This window comes from Mirounga angustirostris, unplaced genomic scaffold, assembly GCF_029215605.1.
Source record: "Mirounga angustirostris isolate CCGP_5_RB_7025 unplaced genomic scaffold, mMirAng1.0.hap1 SCAF_13, whole genome shotgun sequence".
Lineage (NCBI taxonomy): Eukaryota > Metazoa > Chordata > Mammalia > Carnivora > Phocidae > Mirounga > Mirounga angustirostris.
Window position 1 is genome coordinate 15,395,309 of NW_026991721.1, and position 18,545 is coordinate 15,413,853.

The following is an 18,545-nucleotide window of genomic DNA, read 5'->3' on the forward strand; positions in this document are numbered from 1 at the left end:
GGAGCCCGATGGAGGGCTCGATCCCAGGACCCTGGGATCCTGACCTGAGCCAAAGGCAGACGCTTAACGACTGAGCCATGCAGGTGCCCCTACCAGCTCAGCTTTAATCGTATACAAAAACCCTGTTCCTATACAGCTCTGCCCCCCCATGTATGTTGTTATTGTAACAAATTATATCTCTATACATCATATGCCCATTAATATAGATTTATAATTATTGTTTTATGCATTTCTTTTTTAAATCCCATAGGAAACAAAAAGAGAAGTTACAGATCAAAGATACAATAATATTGGGTTCTGTTTTTACCTGTGTAGTTTCCTTTACCATAGTTCTTATTTCTTTGTATGGCTTTAAGTTACTGTCTAGTGTCTTTTTATTTCAGCCTGAAGAACTCCCTTCAGCATTTCTTTAAGTCAGATCTACTAGCATTGAACTTCCTTAACTTTTTGCAGGATATAGCATTCTTGGTTGATAGTGATTTTTTTATCAGCACTTTATTTTTTCATTTTATTTTTTTTTAAAGATTTTATTTATTTGACATAGAGAGACACAGCGAGAGAGGGAACACAAGCAGGGGGAGCGGGAGAGGGAGAAGCAGGCTTCCCGCAGAGCAGGGAACCCGATGCGGGGCTCAATCCCAGGACCCTGGGATCATGACCTGAGCCGAAGGCAGACACTTAATGACTGAGCCCCCAGGCACCCCTTCTTTCAGCACTTTAAATATGTAATCCCACTACCTTTGGTCTCTGGTTTCTGGGGAGAAGTTGGCTGCTAACCATATTGAGGACCTCTTGTATGTGATGCATCACTTATGTGTTGCTGCTTTCAAGATTCTCCCTTTGCCTTTGGCTTTCAACAGTGTGACTACAAAGTGTCTCGCTATGGATCTCTTTTATTTATTTATTTTTAATTTCTTTCTATGGCAACACAGATTTTATTTTTTTAATTTTATTACTATTATTTTTTAAAGATTTTATTGGTTTATTTGAGAGAGCAAGAACACACAACTGGGGGGAGGAGTGGAGGGAGAGGGAGAAGCCAACTGCCTGCTGAGCAAGGAGCCCAATGCAGGGCTTGATCCCAGGATCCTGGGATCATGACCTGAGCTGAAGGCAGATGCTTAACTGACTGACCCACCCAGGTGCCCCTATTTTATTATTTTTTAAGTTTTTATTTTAATTTCTGTTAGTTAACATACAGTATTATATTAGTTTTAGGAGTACAAAATAGTGATTCAACAGTTCCATACATCACCTGGTACTCATCACGACAAGTGCACTCCTTAATCCCCTTCACCTATTCACCTATTTAACTCATCCCCCCACCCCCCTGCCGTCTGGTAACCATCATTTTGTTCACTATAATTAAGAGTTTATTTCTTCATTTGTCTTTCTCTTTTTTCCCCTTTGCTCATTTGTTTTGTTTCTTAAATTCCACATAGGAGTGAAGTCATATGGTATTTGTCTTTCTCTGACTTATTTTGTTTAGCATTATATTCTCTAGATCCATCCATTTCATTGAAAATGGCAAGATGTCATTCTTTTTTATGGCTGAATAATATTTCATTATATATAATATATATATATACATACACACACACACACACATACACACACCACTTCTTTATCCATTCATCCAACAAAGGGGTGCATGTATCCTTTTGAATTCCTGTTTTGGGATTCTTTGGGTAAATATCCAGCAGTGGGATTGCTGGATCATAGGGTAGTTCTGTTTTTAACTTTCTGAGGAACCTCCATACTGTTTTCCAGAGTGGCTGCACCAGTTTGCATTCCCACCAGTAGTGCAAGAAGATTCCTTTTTTCCCCATCCTTGTCAACACTTAATTGTTTCTTATGTTTCTGATTTTAGCCATTCTGACAGGTGTGAGGTGATATCTCATTGTAGTTTAGATTTCGTTTCCCTGATGATATGTAATGATGAACATTTTTTCATGGGTCTATTGACCATCTGGATGTCTTCTTTGGTGAAACGTCTGTTTATGTCTTTTGCCTATTTTTAGTTGGATTATTTGTGTTTTGGATGTTGAGTTTTATAAGTTCTTTATATATCTTGGATACTAACCCTTTATCAGATACGTCATTTCAAATAGTGAAAGTTTTACTTTTTCCTTACTGACTTGGATGACTTTTATTTCTTTGTGTTGTCTGATTTTAGTGGCTAGGACTTCCAGTATTATGTTGAATAAAAGTGTTAAGAGTGGACATCCTTATCTTGTTCCTGACCTTAGGAGAAAAGTTCTCACTTTTTCCCCATTGAGGATGATGTTAGCTGTGGGTTTTTCATATATGGCCTTTATTATATGTTGAGGTATGTTCCCTCTACGCCTACTTTGTTGAGGGTTTTTATCGTGAATGGATGTTGTTGTACTTTGTCAAATGCTTTTTCTGTGTCTCTTGAAATGATCATATGGCTCTTATGCTTTCTGTTATTGATGGGATGTATCACGTTGATTGATTTGTGAGTATTGAACCACCCTTGCAACCCAGGAATAAGTCCCACGTAGTCATGGTGGTGAATGATTTTTTTAATGTATTGTTGAAATCAGTTTGCTAGTATTTTGTTGAGGATTTTGCTTTCATGTTCATCACAGATATTGGCCTATAGTTCTCTTAAGTGGTGTCTTTATTCAGATTTGGTATCAGGATAATACTGGCCTCATCAAATGAATTTGGAAGTTTTCCTTCCTTTTCTATTTTTTAGAATAGTTTGAGAAGAAAATGTATTAACTCTTCCTTAAATGTTTGATAGAATTCGCCTGTGAAGCCTTCTTTCTGATCCTGACTTTTGTTTATTGGGAGTTTTTTCATTACTGATTCAGTTTCTTTGCTGGTTATTGGTCTGTTCAAGTTTTCTATTTCTTCCTGTTTCACTTTTGGTAGCTTATGTGTTTCTAGGAATTTATCCACTTCTAGGTTGTCCAATTTGTTGGCATACAGTTTTTCATAATATTCTCTTATAATTGTATTTCTGTGGTTTTGGTAGTTACTTCTCTTCTCTCATTTGTGATTTCATTTATTTGGGTCCTTTCTCTTTTTTTCTTGATAAGTCTGGCTAAGGGTTTATCAATTTTATTGATTTTTTTCAAAGAACCAGCTCTGGGCTTCATTGGTCTGTTTATTTTTTTTTCAGTTTCTATATCATTTATTTCTGCTGTAATCTTTATTATTTCCTTCCTTCTGCTGGTTTTAGGTTTTGTTTACCCTTCTTTTTCTAGCTCCTTTAGGTGTAAGCTTAGGTTATTTGAGATTTTTTTTACTCCTTGAGGTAGGCCTGTATTTGCTATATACTTCCCTCTTAGAACCGCTTTTGCTGCATCCCAGAGGTGTTGGACTGTTTTCATTTTAATCGGTTTCCATGTACTTTTTTGTTTCTTCTTTTTGTACTTCTTTTATTTTTGTTTCTTCTTTTGTACTTCTTTTATTTCCTGGTTGACCCATTCATCGTTTAGTAGCATGTTATTTAACCTCCATGATTTTGTGGTCTTTCCAGATTGTGGTTGACTTCTATTTTCATAGCATTGTGGTCAGAAGAGATGTGTGGTATGACTTCAGTCTTAAATTTGTTGAGGCTTGTGTTGTGGGCTACTATGTGACCTATTCTGGAGAATGTTTTGTGTGCACTTGAAAAAAATGTGTATTCTACTGTTTTAGGATGAAATGTTCTGAATATATCTGTTAAATCCATCTGTTCCAGTGTGTTATTCAAAGCCACTGTTCCCTTGTTGATTTTCTGTTTGGATGATCTGCCCATCAATGTAAGTGAGATGTTAAAGTCCCCTATGACTATTGTATTATTATTGATTAGTTCGTTTATGTTTATTATAAACTGTTTTATGTATTTTGGTGCTCCTATGTTGGGTGCATAAATATTTACAGTTGTTCTATCTTCTTGTTGGATTGTCCCCCTTATTATTATATAGTGTCCTTCTTTGTCTCTTGTTACAGACTTTGTTTTAAAGTCTTTTATCTGGGGCTCCCAGGTGGCTCAGTCAATTAAGCATCCAATTCTTGGTTTCAGCTCAGGTCATGATCTCTCAGGGTTATGAGATGGAGCCCCACATCGGGCTCTGCACTGGGTGTGGAACCTGCTTAAGATTCTCTCTCTCCCTCTCCCTGTGCCCTTCCCCCCATATGTGCACACTCACACACTCTCTTTCTCTCTCAAATAAATAAATCTTTCAAGTCTTTATCTGATACAAGTATTGCTACTCTGGCTTTCTTTTGACATCCATTTCATTTGCATGATAGATATTTCTCCATCCCCTCACTTTCAGTCTGGTGGTGTCTTTAGGTCTAAAATGAGTCTCTTGTAGGCAGCATATAGATGGGTCTTGTTTTTTTATCCACTCTTTCACCCTGTGTCTTTTGATTGGAGGCTTTTGTCCATTTATGTACAAAGTAATTATTGATAGATATATATTAATTGCCATTTTATTCCTTGTTTTGTGTTTTTTTCTGAGGATTTTCTCTGATCCCTTCTTGTCTTTCTCTTTCATGTTTTGCTGATTTTCTTTAGTGATATATTTGGATTTCTTTCTGTATATTCTTTGCATATTTATTAGTGGTTTTTTGATACATGGTTACCATTAGGTTATATACAACATGTTCTGCATATGGCAGTCTATATATTAAGTTGATGGGACTCCCATTCTTCTCTCCTCTCCTCCCCATGTTTTAGGTATATGTTGTTATATTTTATATCCTTTTTTTGTGAGTTCCTTGACTTATTTCTTTTACAGAAATATTCACTTTTATTGCTTTCGCATTTCTTACATCTATACTGTCACTTTTGGTCTCTCCTTTCCACTCAAAGAGTCCCCTTTAATATTTCTTACAGGGCTGGTTTAGTGGTCATGAACTCCTTTAGTGTTTGTCTGGAAAACTCTTTATCTCTTCTTCTATTCTGAATGGTAGTCTTGCAGGATAGAGTATTCTTGGCTGCAGATTTTTCCCATTTAGCACTTTTTTTCTTTTTAAGATTTTATTTCTTTATTTGACAGAGAGAGACACAGCGAGAGAGGGAACACAAGCAGGGGGAGTGGGAGAGGGAGAAGCAGGCTTCCCGCCGAGCAGGGATCCCGATGTGGGGCTCGATCCCAGGACCCTGGGATCATGACCTGAGCCGAAGGCAGATGTTTAATGACTGAGCCACCCAGGCCCTCCCCGCCGCCTGCCATTTAGCACTCTGAATATATCATGCCACTCCCTCCTGGCTTTCAAAGTTTCTGTTGAAAATCTCCTGCTAGCCTTATGGGTTTTCCCGTGTAAGTTACTGACTTCTTTTTGTCTTGTGTTTTAAATTTTTTTCCTTGTCACTTTATTTTGCTAATTTGAATAATATGTCTTAGTGTGGCTCTGCTTTTGTTGATTTTGATGGGAGTTCTCTGTGCCTCCTGGATCTGGATATCTGTTTCCTTCCCCAGATTGGGAATGTTTTCAAATATTTTTTCTTCAAATAAATTTTCTGCCTCCTTTTCTCTCTCTTCTTTATTTGGGACTCCTATAATACAAATGTATTATATTTGATGGAGTCACTGAGTTCCCTAAGTGTATTCTCATTTTGTATAATTCTTTTTCTCTTTTATTCAGCTTAATTACTTTCCATTACTCTGTTTTATAGGTCACTAATTTGTTCCTCTGCTTCTTCCATCCTGCTATTCATTCCATCAAACATATTTCTCATTTCGTTTATTGAGCGCTTTATCTCTGCTATGTTATTCCTTATCTCTCTGTTAAGGGTCTCACTCATGTCTTCCACTCTTTTCTCAAGTCCAGTGTGTATCCTTATGATCACTGCTTTAAATTCTCTATCAGGCATGTTACTGATATCTGTTTTGCTTAGATCTCTGGCTGTGGCCTTGTCCTGTTCTTTCATTTGGGATGGATAACTGTCTGTCTCCTCATTTTGTTTGCCCCTATGTGTATGTTTCTGTGTGTTAAGAAAGTCAGCTGTGTCTTCTGTTCTTCCAAGTAGTGACTTTATGAAGAAGTAGTCCTGGAGTGCCCTGCAGTACGGTGTCCCCTGTTCCCCAGAACCTGGCACTTGGGGAGAGTATCCTGTGTGTTGCTTACACCCTGCTGTTGAGTCTGAGTCACTTTTCCTTCAGTGCAGTCATCTGTCCTGACTCTTTGCCTCTTGTGGGCTGTGCTTGCTTTCTGTGGTATTCGTGAGATCCAGGCAGGCTAGCTCTGAGGGGTTGTGCCCACTGGGGAACTGGTGAGCGTGGGGCTGGTAGCACAGTTTTCCCTGGGCCACTAGACCTGTGATGAGTCTCCCAAAGTGCTATGGGTGGCCAGTGGAGTGAGGCTGAATGTGGCTGTGCCTCGTGCAGGACCGAGGGACTGAAGGGGGCATGCTGCATGCTGTGGCTAGGTGGAGCTTGCGCACTAACAAAATCTGCACTGAGCCCAGGGCCGAGACTAGCAGGCATGGAATGGGCCGGTCTTCTAGAGAACTCGTGGGCATGGTGCCCTCCTAGCTGGGTAGGTAGCAAGTGTCTGTGCAGCACTGCCTCCCGCAGGTTTATGCTTGGGGGAAGGGTGGGGGTAGTGGAAAACGGCACCTGCAGCTCCTTTGTTTTTGGAGAAGTCTCCAACATGCTCCAAAATCAGTATGAACAGATCTGTCTCCCATTTGACCCAAGTGTTGTGCACATTGCCATTTTTATTTTGCCTCTTGGCTCAGGCTGCTGTCTTTAAGGGTGTTGACCCAGCTATCACTCACCCTCCTGGTTTGCTCAGTGCTGAGTCAGCTGACTTTTAAAGCTCCAGGCTCCAAGTCCTACTGGTTTAAAAAACTTATGAAATTCAGCCCCATTTTTGAAGCCCAACATTATGGGGCTCAGTCTTCCCCATGTGAGCTCCCTGGTGCAAGGGCCCATTTCTCTGCCATCTCCATGCGCACAGTTCCCTCCCTCCTGCAGGTAACCTCTCTCTACCTTTCTGAACTTCCTAACCTTTCAGATCCAGCTTCTTCTGTATATTTAGTTGGGGAGTTTGTTCTTCCAGTCTTCTGATTGCTCTCTGATTTATTGATTTGGACGTGTTTGATATCTAGTTGTAAATGTAGGGACAGGGAGAGCTCAGGGTCCTTCTGTTCTGCCATCTTCCCCCCAGGCCGTGAATCTCTTTTAGTTTATTCTATATGGATGTCAGTGAGCTTCTTTGATGTGTAGATTCCTGTCTTTCATCAAATTTGGGAAGTTTTGAGCTGTTATTCCTTCAAGTATTATTTCTGCTTCTTTCTCTCTGTCTCTCTTCTCCCTGTGGGAGTCCATAATGCATATGTTGATAATGTCCCACAGATCCCTTAGGTTCTGTTCATTTTTCTTCATGTTTTTCCTTTCTGTTCCTCAAACTGGATAATTTCAGTTGTCCTATCTTGAAGTGCACTGATTGTTTCTTTTGCCTGAACCCCTCTAGTGAATTTTTCATTTAAGCTTTTATACTTTTCAGCTCCAGAGTTTCTATTTGGTTCCTTTCGATAATTTCTGTCTCTTTATTGATAGTCTCTTTTTGGTGGGGACTTGTTCTCCTGGTTTCTTTCAGTTCTTTATCCATGGTTTCCATTAGCTCTTTGAGCATATTTAGGACACTTAGTCTTTCTCTAAAGAGTCCAATGTCTGGGTTTCCTTAAGGCCAGTTTCTGTTGATTTCTTTTTTTCCCACTATGGGCCATACTTTCCTGTTTCTTTGTATGCCTTCCAATTTTTTGTTAAACTGTTCATTTTGAAATTACAGTGTGATAACTCTGGAAATTAGATTCTCCTCCCACCCCAGAGTTTGCTGTTATTGATTGTTGAGGTCTGTTTAGTGCCTTTTCCAAACTGTTTTTGCAAAAACTGTATTTCTTGTCATGTATAGTCTCTGAAATCTCTGTTCTGTTGTCTTGGGTCAGCTAGTGACCTGACAGATTTCCTTAAACAACTGGAGCCAAAAAGACATAATAATAATAATAATAATAATAATAATAATAATAATAATAATAGCAACAACAACTAAATTAAAAAAAACTTTCCTATCTTTGCAGATTCGCTCTGAGCAGGGGTATTCTTCAATGCTAAGCCAGGCTGTCTATAACCCTACCTTAGCCTTCACCTCTTTCTGGGATAGAGCTCAAAGATCAGCCAGAAGTGTAAGCCTAGGGTTCTCTCACATCTTTTCTGAGCATGCATCTAGCCCTGGGAATATGCACTACACTCTGGATTCCCCAGCATGTGTGATACTCCTTCAAAGCCCTTATTCTTCCAAGAATCTTCCTCCTCAGTCTCCTCCTTCCCAGGCCTTTGGGTCTGTCTACCATATACTCCATCCACCATCCCTTGCACCAGGTGACTACGGGTAACATGTCTTTAGATGCTTTCATCAGATGCCACCCCAAAAGCCACTTTTAGCCTAAGGTGGGCAAAATGAAGGTCAGCCTCTGTACCAGTCCTCAGAGAACCATCAAACAGGTCAAAATGCACAACCACAAGTTTTTGAGAACAAGGTCCATGTTGCTTCCCTTAGCACCACAAGCCACACTAGGAACACAGGGTTCCATCCCCAAAGCCTCTGTCCAAGCTGTGGAATGGGGGTTTGTAGATAGGTAAGGAAAAATGCTTTCTTAGTGAAATTTAGCAGCCTCTTTCTTCAGTAAGTGTCCCCCTGGTTGGTATAAGGTTTTTTATTAGATTCCAGAATTCTAAAAAGTTGATTCTGTTTTTGCCAGCTTAATGATTGCTTCAGTGGAAGGACACCTTCTTAGAAATCCCTGTTCTGCCATTTCTCTCACTCCCCCAACCTTAATGTTTTGGGATTGTTTTAAGCAGCTTAAAACAACAAATATTTATTATCCCCTATAGCTTGTGAAGGTCAGGAATCAACATGCATCCTAGTTGGGTGCTTCTGGCTCAAGGCCTCTCGCAAGTTTGCATTCAGACAGGTTGGCCAGGGCTGTAGTCAAGGCTCAACCCGGACTGGATAGCTCCTTTCCAAACTCAGTCACGTGCTTGTTGGCAGCCTGCACTTCACACTGGCTGTTGGCGGAGGCGGCTCAGTTGCCCACCACACGGACCTCTGCATAGTGCTGCTCGCAGCATGGCCTGGTTTCCCCCAGAGCAACAGCTCCATGAGAGAAAGACATCTCCCAAGTGTTTTGATTGTTTTATTTATTTATTTATTTTGGATGCTTTTTGTGTTCTCTATCCAACCCTGAGATAATTGCACTCTTCTTGAGTGAGAGAGAAAATCTGAACCCTGGCTAATTTCTTAGTGGAGAGGAATTGGTTTGCCCTTCCCCAGAGGCATTACCACTACGTGTGTCACTCAGCCATAGAGATGGAATCAAGAGACCCCCAAGGAACTTCACATAGCCTTGGAGGAGCAGCAGACCCTTCCAGCTGACCTCTTATGCCCCCTCCCGCAGACCCCTGCCCTTCCTTACTCAGAAAGCCATGAAAATAAGCTTTCTGGACACCCAGGGCCTTAAAGATAACACTATAAGCTACTTTTCCATTGTGGCCCCTTGTAGTGTGTTCAGTGGTTTGTTTTATGGAGGAACTGTGTCCTTTTTGGTCAGAAAATGTATGTGGGAGGTGAAGTGAGTGATTCTTCTGGAAGGCCTTGTACTAGGCACAGAGGACTGTAAAAAAATGTGTGTAGAATAATGCCTGCTCTCAAGTAGCTTATCATATAGAGGAGGAAATAGGACAGGGAATTGATGAAAAATAAAATATCAGGCAGCATTTGTGCCCCAGAACAGTGGCTGCCACAGTATTGATAAGGCAGATGCTGACATTCTCTTAAAGTAATAAGAGAAGCAGAAAGGAAATATGGAAGTGGCTAGGAAAGAAGTGAAAGATCTTTGTGACTGTATTTGTTTTTCAGATCTGGTAGCATATTTCACAGCATAATGATTTTTGAGAACTTTTGATGTCCTGCTTATAGGACCGAAGCTTCTTCCTCATCAATAATCAGCTTCATTCTCATTTATTTAATTCCTTGCTGCCATACAGAAAGACAGCATCCACATTTTTTTAATTTGAAAAATTAAATTAGGTTCGTGTTCACAGTTTTATATCCACTTTCTAATATCATTTCAGTATTTACAGAGGGGTTCATAAAATGAATTAGCCATTGAGTCATAATAAGAACAGTAATGCAAGCCCAGTCTACCAATTTGCTAGCTGCCATTTGTGCTTAAAGATGATAATGCTACTGGTGTTCTTTTGTTTGAATGGATGCATCTGGAAGACAAGGTTGGGGGTAATCAGAGTGTCAGCCTCTTGCAAGATGACCTTTCCTTGGCAAGTGCATCTCTCCTCTAATGAATGATATAGGCAGGTGTTAAATATCCCAAGTGAGGGTAGTTCTGCATCTTCTCGTAGGTTATGATTGGAATTGGAAATAGGAGAAAGTATATGTAAGATTTTTTTTTTACATTATTCAGATCATTTTTTCTAAAGATTTTATTTATTTATTTGAGAGAGAGCACATGAGAAGGGGTAGGGAGAGGGAGAAGCAGACTCTCCGCTGAGCAGGGAGCCCGATGCAATGCAGGACTCGATCCTGGGACTCCAGGATCATGACCTGAGCCGAAGGCAGTCACTTAACCAACTGAGCCACCCAGGCGTCCCACATTATTCAGATCTTAAGCATGCTATGGACTGGAGTTTGACCCATATGTAACAAGAGTGGGCTTGCTTCTGGAAAACTGCCCCTATATTCTAAAATATAGTGAAATCAGAGCAACCTATACTCATTTTTATACGTAGGAATTAAACTGTGGATTTTTCTTTTTGTATAATTTATACTGTTGTAGTTATAGATTCATATCCACTCTAGTTACACAATTTAATTATTTCAACTGGGGCCTTACATTTTATTTTCCCCCTTCCAAAATGTAATCCATATTACCTCCTTTATTAATGTTTCCAATTTGAGTATGTTCTTTTTTTCTTCCTCGTTGGCTATAGTTAAGCTGTGTTTTCATTTTTTTAATAAAAAGTGAATTCTAAATTTTCATTTAATTTTCCTTCCCTAGACAATTAAATCCCACACAGAAACAGATGAGAAACAAACAGAGAGCCGTACCATCACTCCACCTGCTGCACCCAAACCAAAACGGGAGGAGAACCCTCAGGTAGGCTTAGCCCTCCAAAGGCATGGCTCAGTCTATGAGATGTGACTTATTCTCACAAACCAGGAGGGCCACTTGCTCCCTGAGTCACTTGATTTTCGTTTTCTTGTGCTTCCTCAGTATTCAATAATGTATTGCCAAGTCGGTTTGGCCTAAGGCGGAATAAGAGTGTTGCCTGGAGTGTGTCTGTGAGCTGGCATACAGGCATTTCATGCAGTGTTACAAATTTGAAATGTAAGATTAATGATCATTTTCCCACGTATTCCTCATGATAATTATATTTTGTTTGTCTCAGCCAACACTTCTAAGAGGTCCATCCGGTTCACTTAGTTAAGGTTTATTTATGTTATCGATTATAGTTGTTATATGTGCATTTTTGTTTCTACCATTGCATTGCACCTGATTTCCAAACCCCAAATGAATCATTAGCCCAAAAGTTGTTCATTGAAGCCTAAAAGTAGGGATGAAAATAATAACATCTGTACTACAACTTAGGATAGAATTACAAACTTACGTAGCAAACAGGACTGGTACAGATACACAATGTGAATTTGTGTGTCCCCTTAGACAAGAGAATTTTTTAGTTTGGCTCTTGTATAAGCAGCTCTAAAAGAAAAATGTGGACAGGTAATATGATGATGAATATCTGATAGTTGGATTTTATTAGACCAGCAGTCTATTTCCTTCTGTCCTCAGTGCATTCTTTTTAACGAAACCATGTCAAATAGTGGCATGAAGCCATCAAAACTTCATGTCACTTTTTTAAAGCAGTGATTTATTAAGTTAAGCCAGTTCAGGTTTTTCTAAAACAAGCACAAATTATAATTCTTTCTGATATGAAATGGATATGTTTTTAATTTATCTGTAAAGAAGGGGCCAAAACTTGAACCAGAAAGAAGTACCAGTGATGCAAATTGCTGAGGAACTTATGAAGTCATCCACAAAATTACCAAAGGAAAATGATATCTCATGTTGGTGGTCCAATGTGGGCGAGCGAGTACCACTACGAAGTTTAGTGGTGGATATTTCACCTTCTAATTGGACAGAATCACTGCCATAAAGAGAATAAATTAGCTTGTGGTACACATGTGATACATAATGAGGCAAAAGTTCTTGACAACTTTTTATTCTCTTTATCACTGAAAATCTCTTCCAGAGGAGAGGAGATTTTGTTTTTATTTCATAATTTTTTGTGTGAGCTCGAACTAGACTGGCAAAGATGAGTTGGATGTGACTGGCCAAGAAGAGTACTGTCACTTGATTAAAAGAAGGTGCATCTGAATGTCAGACCACACACTGCTTTACAAACAGAGAACAGTTGGTAGGCAGCCTTCTAATCTTGATCAGGTTGTGAAGAATAGTGAAAAAAAGCAGGAATGTAGTTAATTGGCAGTCACAAAGTGTATGCCGTTTCAACATGCAGTGTGGCAAATGGGCAGCAAGTCTAAGAGTGCTTTTCCTTACTAAAGTACGCTGGCTGTCGGATAGGCTCCCACCTAAGTTTTTGAAATAAGAAATAAAATAAAAACATTTCTTCAGAACCCTGAGGATATCAGTAAAGGACACTTCTGTGTTCTCAAGTGGCTTGTTCAGGGACTGTTTCTTCCTAAAACACTCAGTATCTTAAAGAGCTTGAATCTATCACTTTGGGCCAAAACATCATGGTATTGAATGTTGAGGGTAAGCTATCAGGATTTTTAAAGACCAGATGGTGATATAAACAATTCTACAGGAATATGTGCTAACAATTGATGATATTCTTTATTGATAATAATCAGTGAGAGAAATTGATGATTATCTGGCATATTTAGCAACCACATGCACATGAAGACATACTTTCAGACCACATGACTACAGTGCAAAATAGGGATTAGTTTGTTGCTCTCTCCAACTTTAAGCATCTAATGTTCCAGCTTTGGGGTTCAGTATTCTTTTTTTTTTTTTTTTTTAAGATTTTATTTATTTATTTGCAAAAGACAGAATGAGAGACAGAGAGCATGAGAGGGAGGAGGGTCAGAGGGAGAAGCAGACTCCCTGCCAAGCAGGGAGCCTGATGTGGGACTCGATCCTGGGACTCCAGGATCATGACCTGAGCCGAAGGCAGTCGCTTAATCAACTGAGCCACCCAGGCGCCCTGGGGTTTAACTTCTGATGGAGCGCCGAGAGTGCTCTCCAAAGAGAGATTCCTCCATAATTTTTAGGTCCGTGTTTGGTTTAAAAATGGTAATATTAAGCAGAACCATCTGCTGTTGTTCCTAAAATTCATTTAGCTTTGAGTTAGCATTGTCCAGTCATTGGTAGTAAAAATGTAAGAAATCCTTGCCTGCTGTGACAAGTGAAGTACTTAGCATCTGGAGCTTGTTGTATGGGAGGCTCTTTGTAACCCTCTGCATGTTTTTTGAGTATGAAATCCTCTTCCCTGTAAGAGGATTTTTCTGGAAAAAAAAAAAAACAACTTCGGGCACTCAAAGATGCTGATTTCTGTCATTGAGAAAGTAGAAGATGCAGGCCCCTGACCTTCTCTTTTGATCCTTATAAGACCAGAAAGCCTCCAGAGTGGCTCTGGAAGGTCTGTTCTTTGGTCACCTGAACCTGGCCTCCTTCCTTCAAGCGACCAGCCCGTTGGGCTGGCTTTGCCAAGGAGTCTAACTAGGAACATGCAGTTGACTTTGTGAGAACCCAAACTGAAGTACATTCTTGTTTCTCTGGCACAGAAACTTGCCTTCATGGTGTCTCTAGGATTGGTAACACATGACCATCTAGAAGGTAAGAGAAGATATTCATGGTGCTGCCTTGCTTCTGGCCCAGAGCTTTGTTCTTGAAAATGGTGTTGAATTTATTGCTAGAATGTGGAACACTGGAACGCCAATAGAGTATGATTCAGCTAGTGTGGACTTTCTTTCCTTTGGAGTCAAACTTGCCTTTCCTCTATCTGACGTTCATCCCCTCCCCTCCCTGTTGTCATCCACACTGCTGTCCAGGGGAGACTCCCCAGCTGTCTCTATGACTTCTGTTCACTTTAGAGGAACTCTTTTTTTTTTTTTTTCCCTGACAGCGTGAAGTATCAAATGCCCCTCTGACAAGTCTTTGTCTATATTTTTCAATCACTCTGGGTTATTCGAACTTTAAGAACAGTTACAAAGCTACACCTGTCCTAGTTATTTAACTCAAGAATGGTGAACTATGGTTACTCAGTCTAGGTCTGTGGATAAAGTTCATCCACACCTGTATTCCAGTGAACTACAAATAGATGAGGACAGCTTGTTTATATGTGTCGTGTGCTGTTATGCTCTGGATCACAGAGAGCCACACTGTGGGACAGCATGGTCTTGCTTTCTGAGAGGTGAGAGTAGATGGTCCTACACCTTTGTTCCCAGCAGTATGCTTGCCTCTGCTGAGGCTGCCGTGAAACAGAGGGATGTGCCCCCATTTCTGATTTGTCATGGGAAAACCAAAAGATAAACACTGAAGTTCAGTTTTTGAGGTTCTCTGTACCTCTCTTCTAACTCAAACCTTTTGCTTTCCCAAGAAATCCAAAGCAAGAGGCAAGAGCGAAAAAGAAGAACAACTGCAAATCCAGTATACAGCGGAGCAGTCTTTGAGCCAGAGGTATTCCTGGCCAGAACTTGGCCTTCCCCTCACGTTTTAGTTTTATTTATGATTTTTTTCATCTCCTCCCATCTGAAAACCTACTGAAGAAGAGTACCCTGATTACACTTGGCCAGCTTTGTGAAATGATGGGTTTTTCTCTGGCTAATGATACTGTTTCATTTTTATTATTCACTGCTTTCCCCTTAGTTTTTCGCATAAGTTTGAGCAAATACAAGCCTACCTTAAAAATTTAACTCCTCTTGGCTTCAACACAGCTGTCATCTGAAGCAGAGGCAGACCTTTCTGGAATATTCTATTCTCTCAGAGCCAACTGTATATAATAAAGCCCATTAGCACTGAGACCTTGGGGTGACTTGCACTCAGTCGCTGGCGTGTTGACAGGCATGCTGTGCTTGGTCTATAGCTTTTGTGCCAGTATTAGTAGTAACCATGCTATTCAACTGGTTACCTTTCCCTCTTCAATCCTCAAAGCGTAAGAAGAGTGCAGTCACATACCTGAACAGTACAATGCATCCTGGGACCCGGAAGAGAGGTGAGTACCTTTTTGTAGCTCTCCCTCGCTGTTGCTTCTGCTTTCTGTGTCGTGTTTCTTTCCCCTACTTCCTCCCCTTGTCCTAGAGCCTAACTCCTAAATCCCTTGAACATAGTTTTGTTGTTGTTGTTCTCTGAAAATGGGGGGAGAAGAGAGTGATATTTCTCCTTAGAGTTCTGTATACTGAATCGCAAGCTTCCATTCTTAGGATTCTGGCAAAGCTGACTCAAGGAAATGGCTTAATACAGCATTTCTGCCCCAGGCCCACCAGGCTGTCCATGAATAGCACAGCGAACAGAACATTGTGTGAAAGGAAGCATTTTAGCATTACTGAGGAGAACAGAGCCTGCTGTTGCCAAGGTGTTCTTAGTAGTGTCTAAGTCATCCTGCTGCCGGCGAGACCAGAGCATGACTCGGGTTTCTGTGAGCTGCAGACTTTCCAGGAAAGAGACACGTAGCCACACTGAGAACTTAGAATCTATGAGTTGAGGGCATCTCCAGCGAAGGAAGCGAGGTCATGGTCGAAACAGGCTCTCCGAAGTAGAAGTTCCTAAAGAGCACCGTCCCCATATTTCAGGCCTTGGGGGGCAGCTGGTGCCCCTTACTTGTGGGCGGGGCAGAGGCAGCAGCCCTCCCTGCAGGTCTGAGTAGGTCTTAACAGCTCTGAGTTTGAGCTCATAAACAAGGTTCTGAAATTGTTCTTTGATGTCAGTAATAAACCCCAAGGTCCCTTTCTCCACATGATAATGTGTCCCTGAATTATATTCCAGGCTAGAAAGGTTGCAGAATGAGTAGAGTAGCATACTAATTTTTGCATAAGCACACACTGTCTCAGAGCTCTTGGACGCCTAGGAGGTCATCCCGACCCTTGCAGCAGGGCCGCGACTGTACCATTACCCACCTCCTCGCCCAAAAGAGAGAGCGTACCCGCCCTCAGTGACCCATTCTAATGTTTCATTACCTACCTGTCCTTTAGGTGGCAAAAAAATAGTTCCATGGGAAACCCTACGTCGTTGCTTCCCATTGATTCCTGGGCCACAGTAACCAGTGTCGTGGGTTATTTTTTGTTGTTTTATTTTTGGCAATTTTTAGTGACCTCTGACCCAGTTCTCAGAAAGGAGCCCCCCGTCAGAAGCCACAGTTAAATTGGTGTGCTGGTGGGGGAGTATCTGCTAAGAGGACAGGGGTTAAACGAGCCAGAAAGACCTTGGCATCACTTGCCAAGGTCAGAGGATGAAAGCCTATATTCACAATACCTAGATGTGCCTTCTGTGGGTAAACAAAGAGCATTCATCTTTCACTTCCCCTTTGGGCAGCCCTAAATTCCCTGTCTTTGTACTGCAGACATTGCCAGTTTAACACAGATAGGTAATATTTGTGTAATGTCTGACAGAATCATGACCCTTGTGCGTAATCCTGATATAAATTATAACTGTTGGCAAAGTTGTGAACCTTTCACCAGTGTTTGTAGGCAGTTGTGTGCCTCTCTGGCTTTTTTTTTTTTTTCCCCCTTTGCCGTGCTGAACGTATACTTTTGATCACTCAAAGCTTGGAAGCTTTGATCCTGGCCCTTCTGACAAGGACCCTGGCTTAGATGTATCATAAAGCAGGAGTGGTTGACGAGTCTTGCCACACCCGTCAGGGTCCATTTAGAGATCCTCTGTAGCCTCGAGGCTTGATTCCCAGTGCTCTTGTTCCAGTCAGTCTTTCAGCAGCATTGCTGATGGCAGGGCCTTCTCTGAGATTTGGTGACAGGCCCCAGTCCCTAGACATGTAGTTCACCAGAGTGTTTGTGACGGAAGCGGGGAGACAGTTCTTGATCATCTGGGGAGGGAATCTGGCTCCAGACATACTTAAAATCATTGTCAAGCTCAGATCATCTTTTTAGCTCTTAGGTTCCAGCTAGTCCCAGAACATATTTCTCACTAGCTCTACTAGCAAGGGGTAAGAATAGTTAACTTGGGTTTTGCCTCCTCAGTTTGCCTTTCTCCACCCTCACAAGCAGTAAAGTGACCAAAATGTAGATAGGAGAGAAAAGGAAAAGCAGAAATCCTAAATAAATCCATTTGTGGGACCAGGGAATCATTAATGATTATAAGGATGATGGTTACAGAGAAACCTTAGAGAACAATATGTAGAAGAAGTGGGAAAATAAACTCTTACTCCTAGCTGTGGCCCTCTTTGAGCTTTGTTCTCACGCTAGAAATCTCAAGTCATAATAGTCCAGGAGTGTCACCTTGATCCACCCAAGGCCAGGCCCTTTGACATGACGCAGCCCTCCTGTCATTCTCCAAGGCTCTCTTATCCTCCTTTCTTTTGAGACTCATGCAGTTGTTTCTAATGACATTTAAATCTTTGCTTCACTTCCTCTCTTTGGGACTGTTGTATTAACCTTCTGTCTGCTACCTCACTTCCTTTTCCATGCTAGCCAATGAGGAACACTGGCCAAAGGTATGTAAGATCATTTTTCCCCCTTTCTTTCCCTCCCCCTTTTTCCCCTTTTGTTCCCTTCTCTTGGTATATAGGTCGTCCTCCAAAATACAATGCAGTGCTGGGGTTTGGAGCCCTTACCCCAACATCCCCCCCATCCAGTCATCCTGACTCCCCTGAAAATGAAAAGACAGAGACCACATTCACTTTCCCTGCACCTGTTCAGCCTGTGTCCCTGCCCAGCCCCACCTCCACAGACGTAAGTAACTTGGGAAAAGCATGCTCTCTTTCTGAGAGCTTAAATTGGGGAAACCGTTATCATGTGTTGTCTCCTTACCAGCTGCATCTCCTTGACTAACCCTGGAACAGCAGTAATCCCTACAGGACCCTGTATACCATGTAAGGCAGCTTTCTGCCAGGGCCCCAGGTCCTGCCATGTCCTTGAGAATCCACCTACATCAGGAGGCTCAGTCAGAGTTTTTAAAATCTGGATTTGATCTGTGAATGAGTTCTCAGGAAGGGGGATGGGGTGGGAAGTCAGCTCATATAATTTAAAGGTGCTCAGGTTTCCATCGTCTGTGTTTTGGGGTGAGGAAAAGGAACAAGGTGCACTTTCCCCCAGCAGTCCTTGTTTCCTGCTTAAAGTAGAATTCAGGAAGTGGAAAACTTTTCTTTCAAGCAGCTTTATTCAGCAGAATTGATCAAACAGGTTCCTGAAAAAGTTTAGTAGCCCTGCATGTAGAAACTGCAGGATTGTAAACTAGTACCCTGAGATTTTATTTGGTTTTTTTAATTTGGTTTTTTTTTTTTGTTTTTATTTTACTTATTTTT

The 18,545-nt window shown here is 41.1% G+C and overlaps 1 protein-coding gene across 22 annotated transcripts in view; it reads left to right on the forward strand.

Moving 5' to 3' along the window:
* Window positions 1-18,545, forward strand: part of PHF21A (PHD finger protein 21A) — a 285,197-nt gene that overhangs the window by 253,137 nt on the left and 13,515 nt on the right. For 18 of the 22 annotated variants that reach the window (XM_064576561.1, XM_054511958.2, XM_054511961.2 and 15 more), the window contains 5 exons: window positions 11,045-11,143; window positions 13,855-13,906; window positions 14,670-14,749; window positions 15,224-15,284; window positions 17,810-17,973. In XM_064576561.1, the coding sequence (XP_064432631.1) occupies window positions 11,045-11,143; window positions 13,855-13,906; window positions 14,670-14,749; window positions 15,224-15,284; window positions 17,810-17,973 (456 nt within the window). Of the gene's footprint in view, window positions 1-11,044; window positions 11,144-13,854; window positions 13,907-14,669; window positions 14,750-15,223; window positions 15,285-17,712; window positions 17,736-17,809; window positions 17,974-18,545 lie in introns of all 22 variants that reach the window. The other 4 variants (XM_064576566.1, XM_064576567.1, XM_064576569.1 and 1 more) reach the window with 1 other exon arrangement.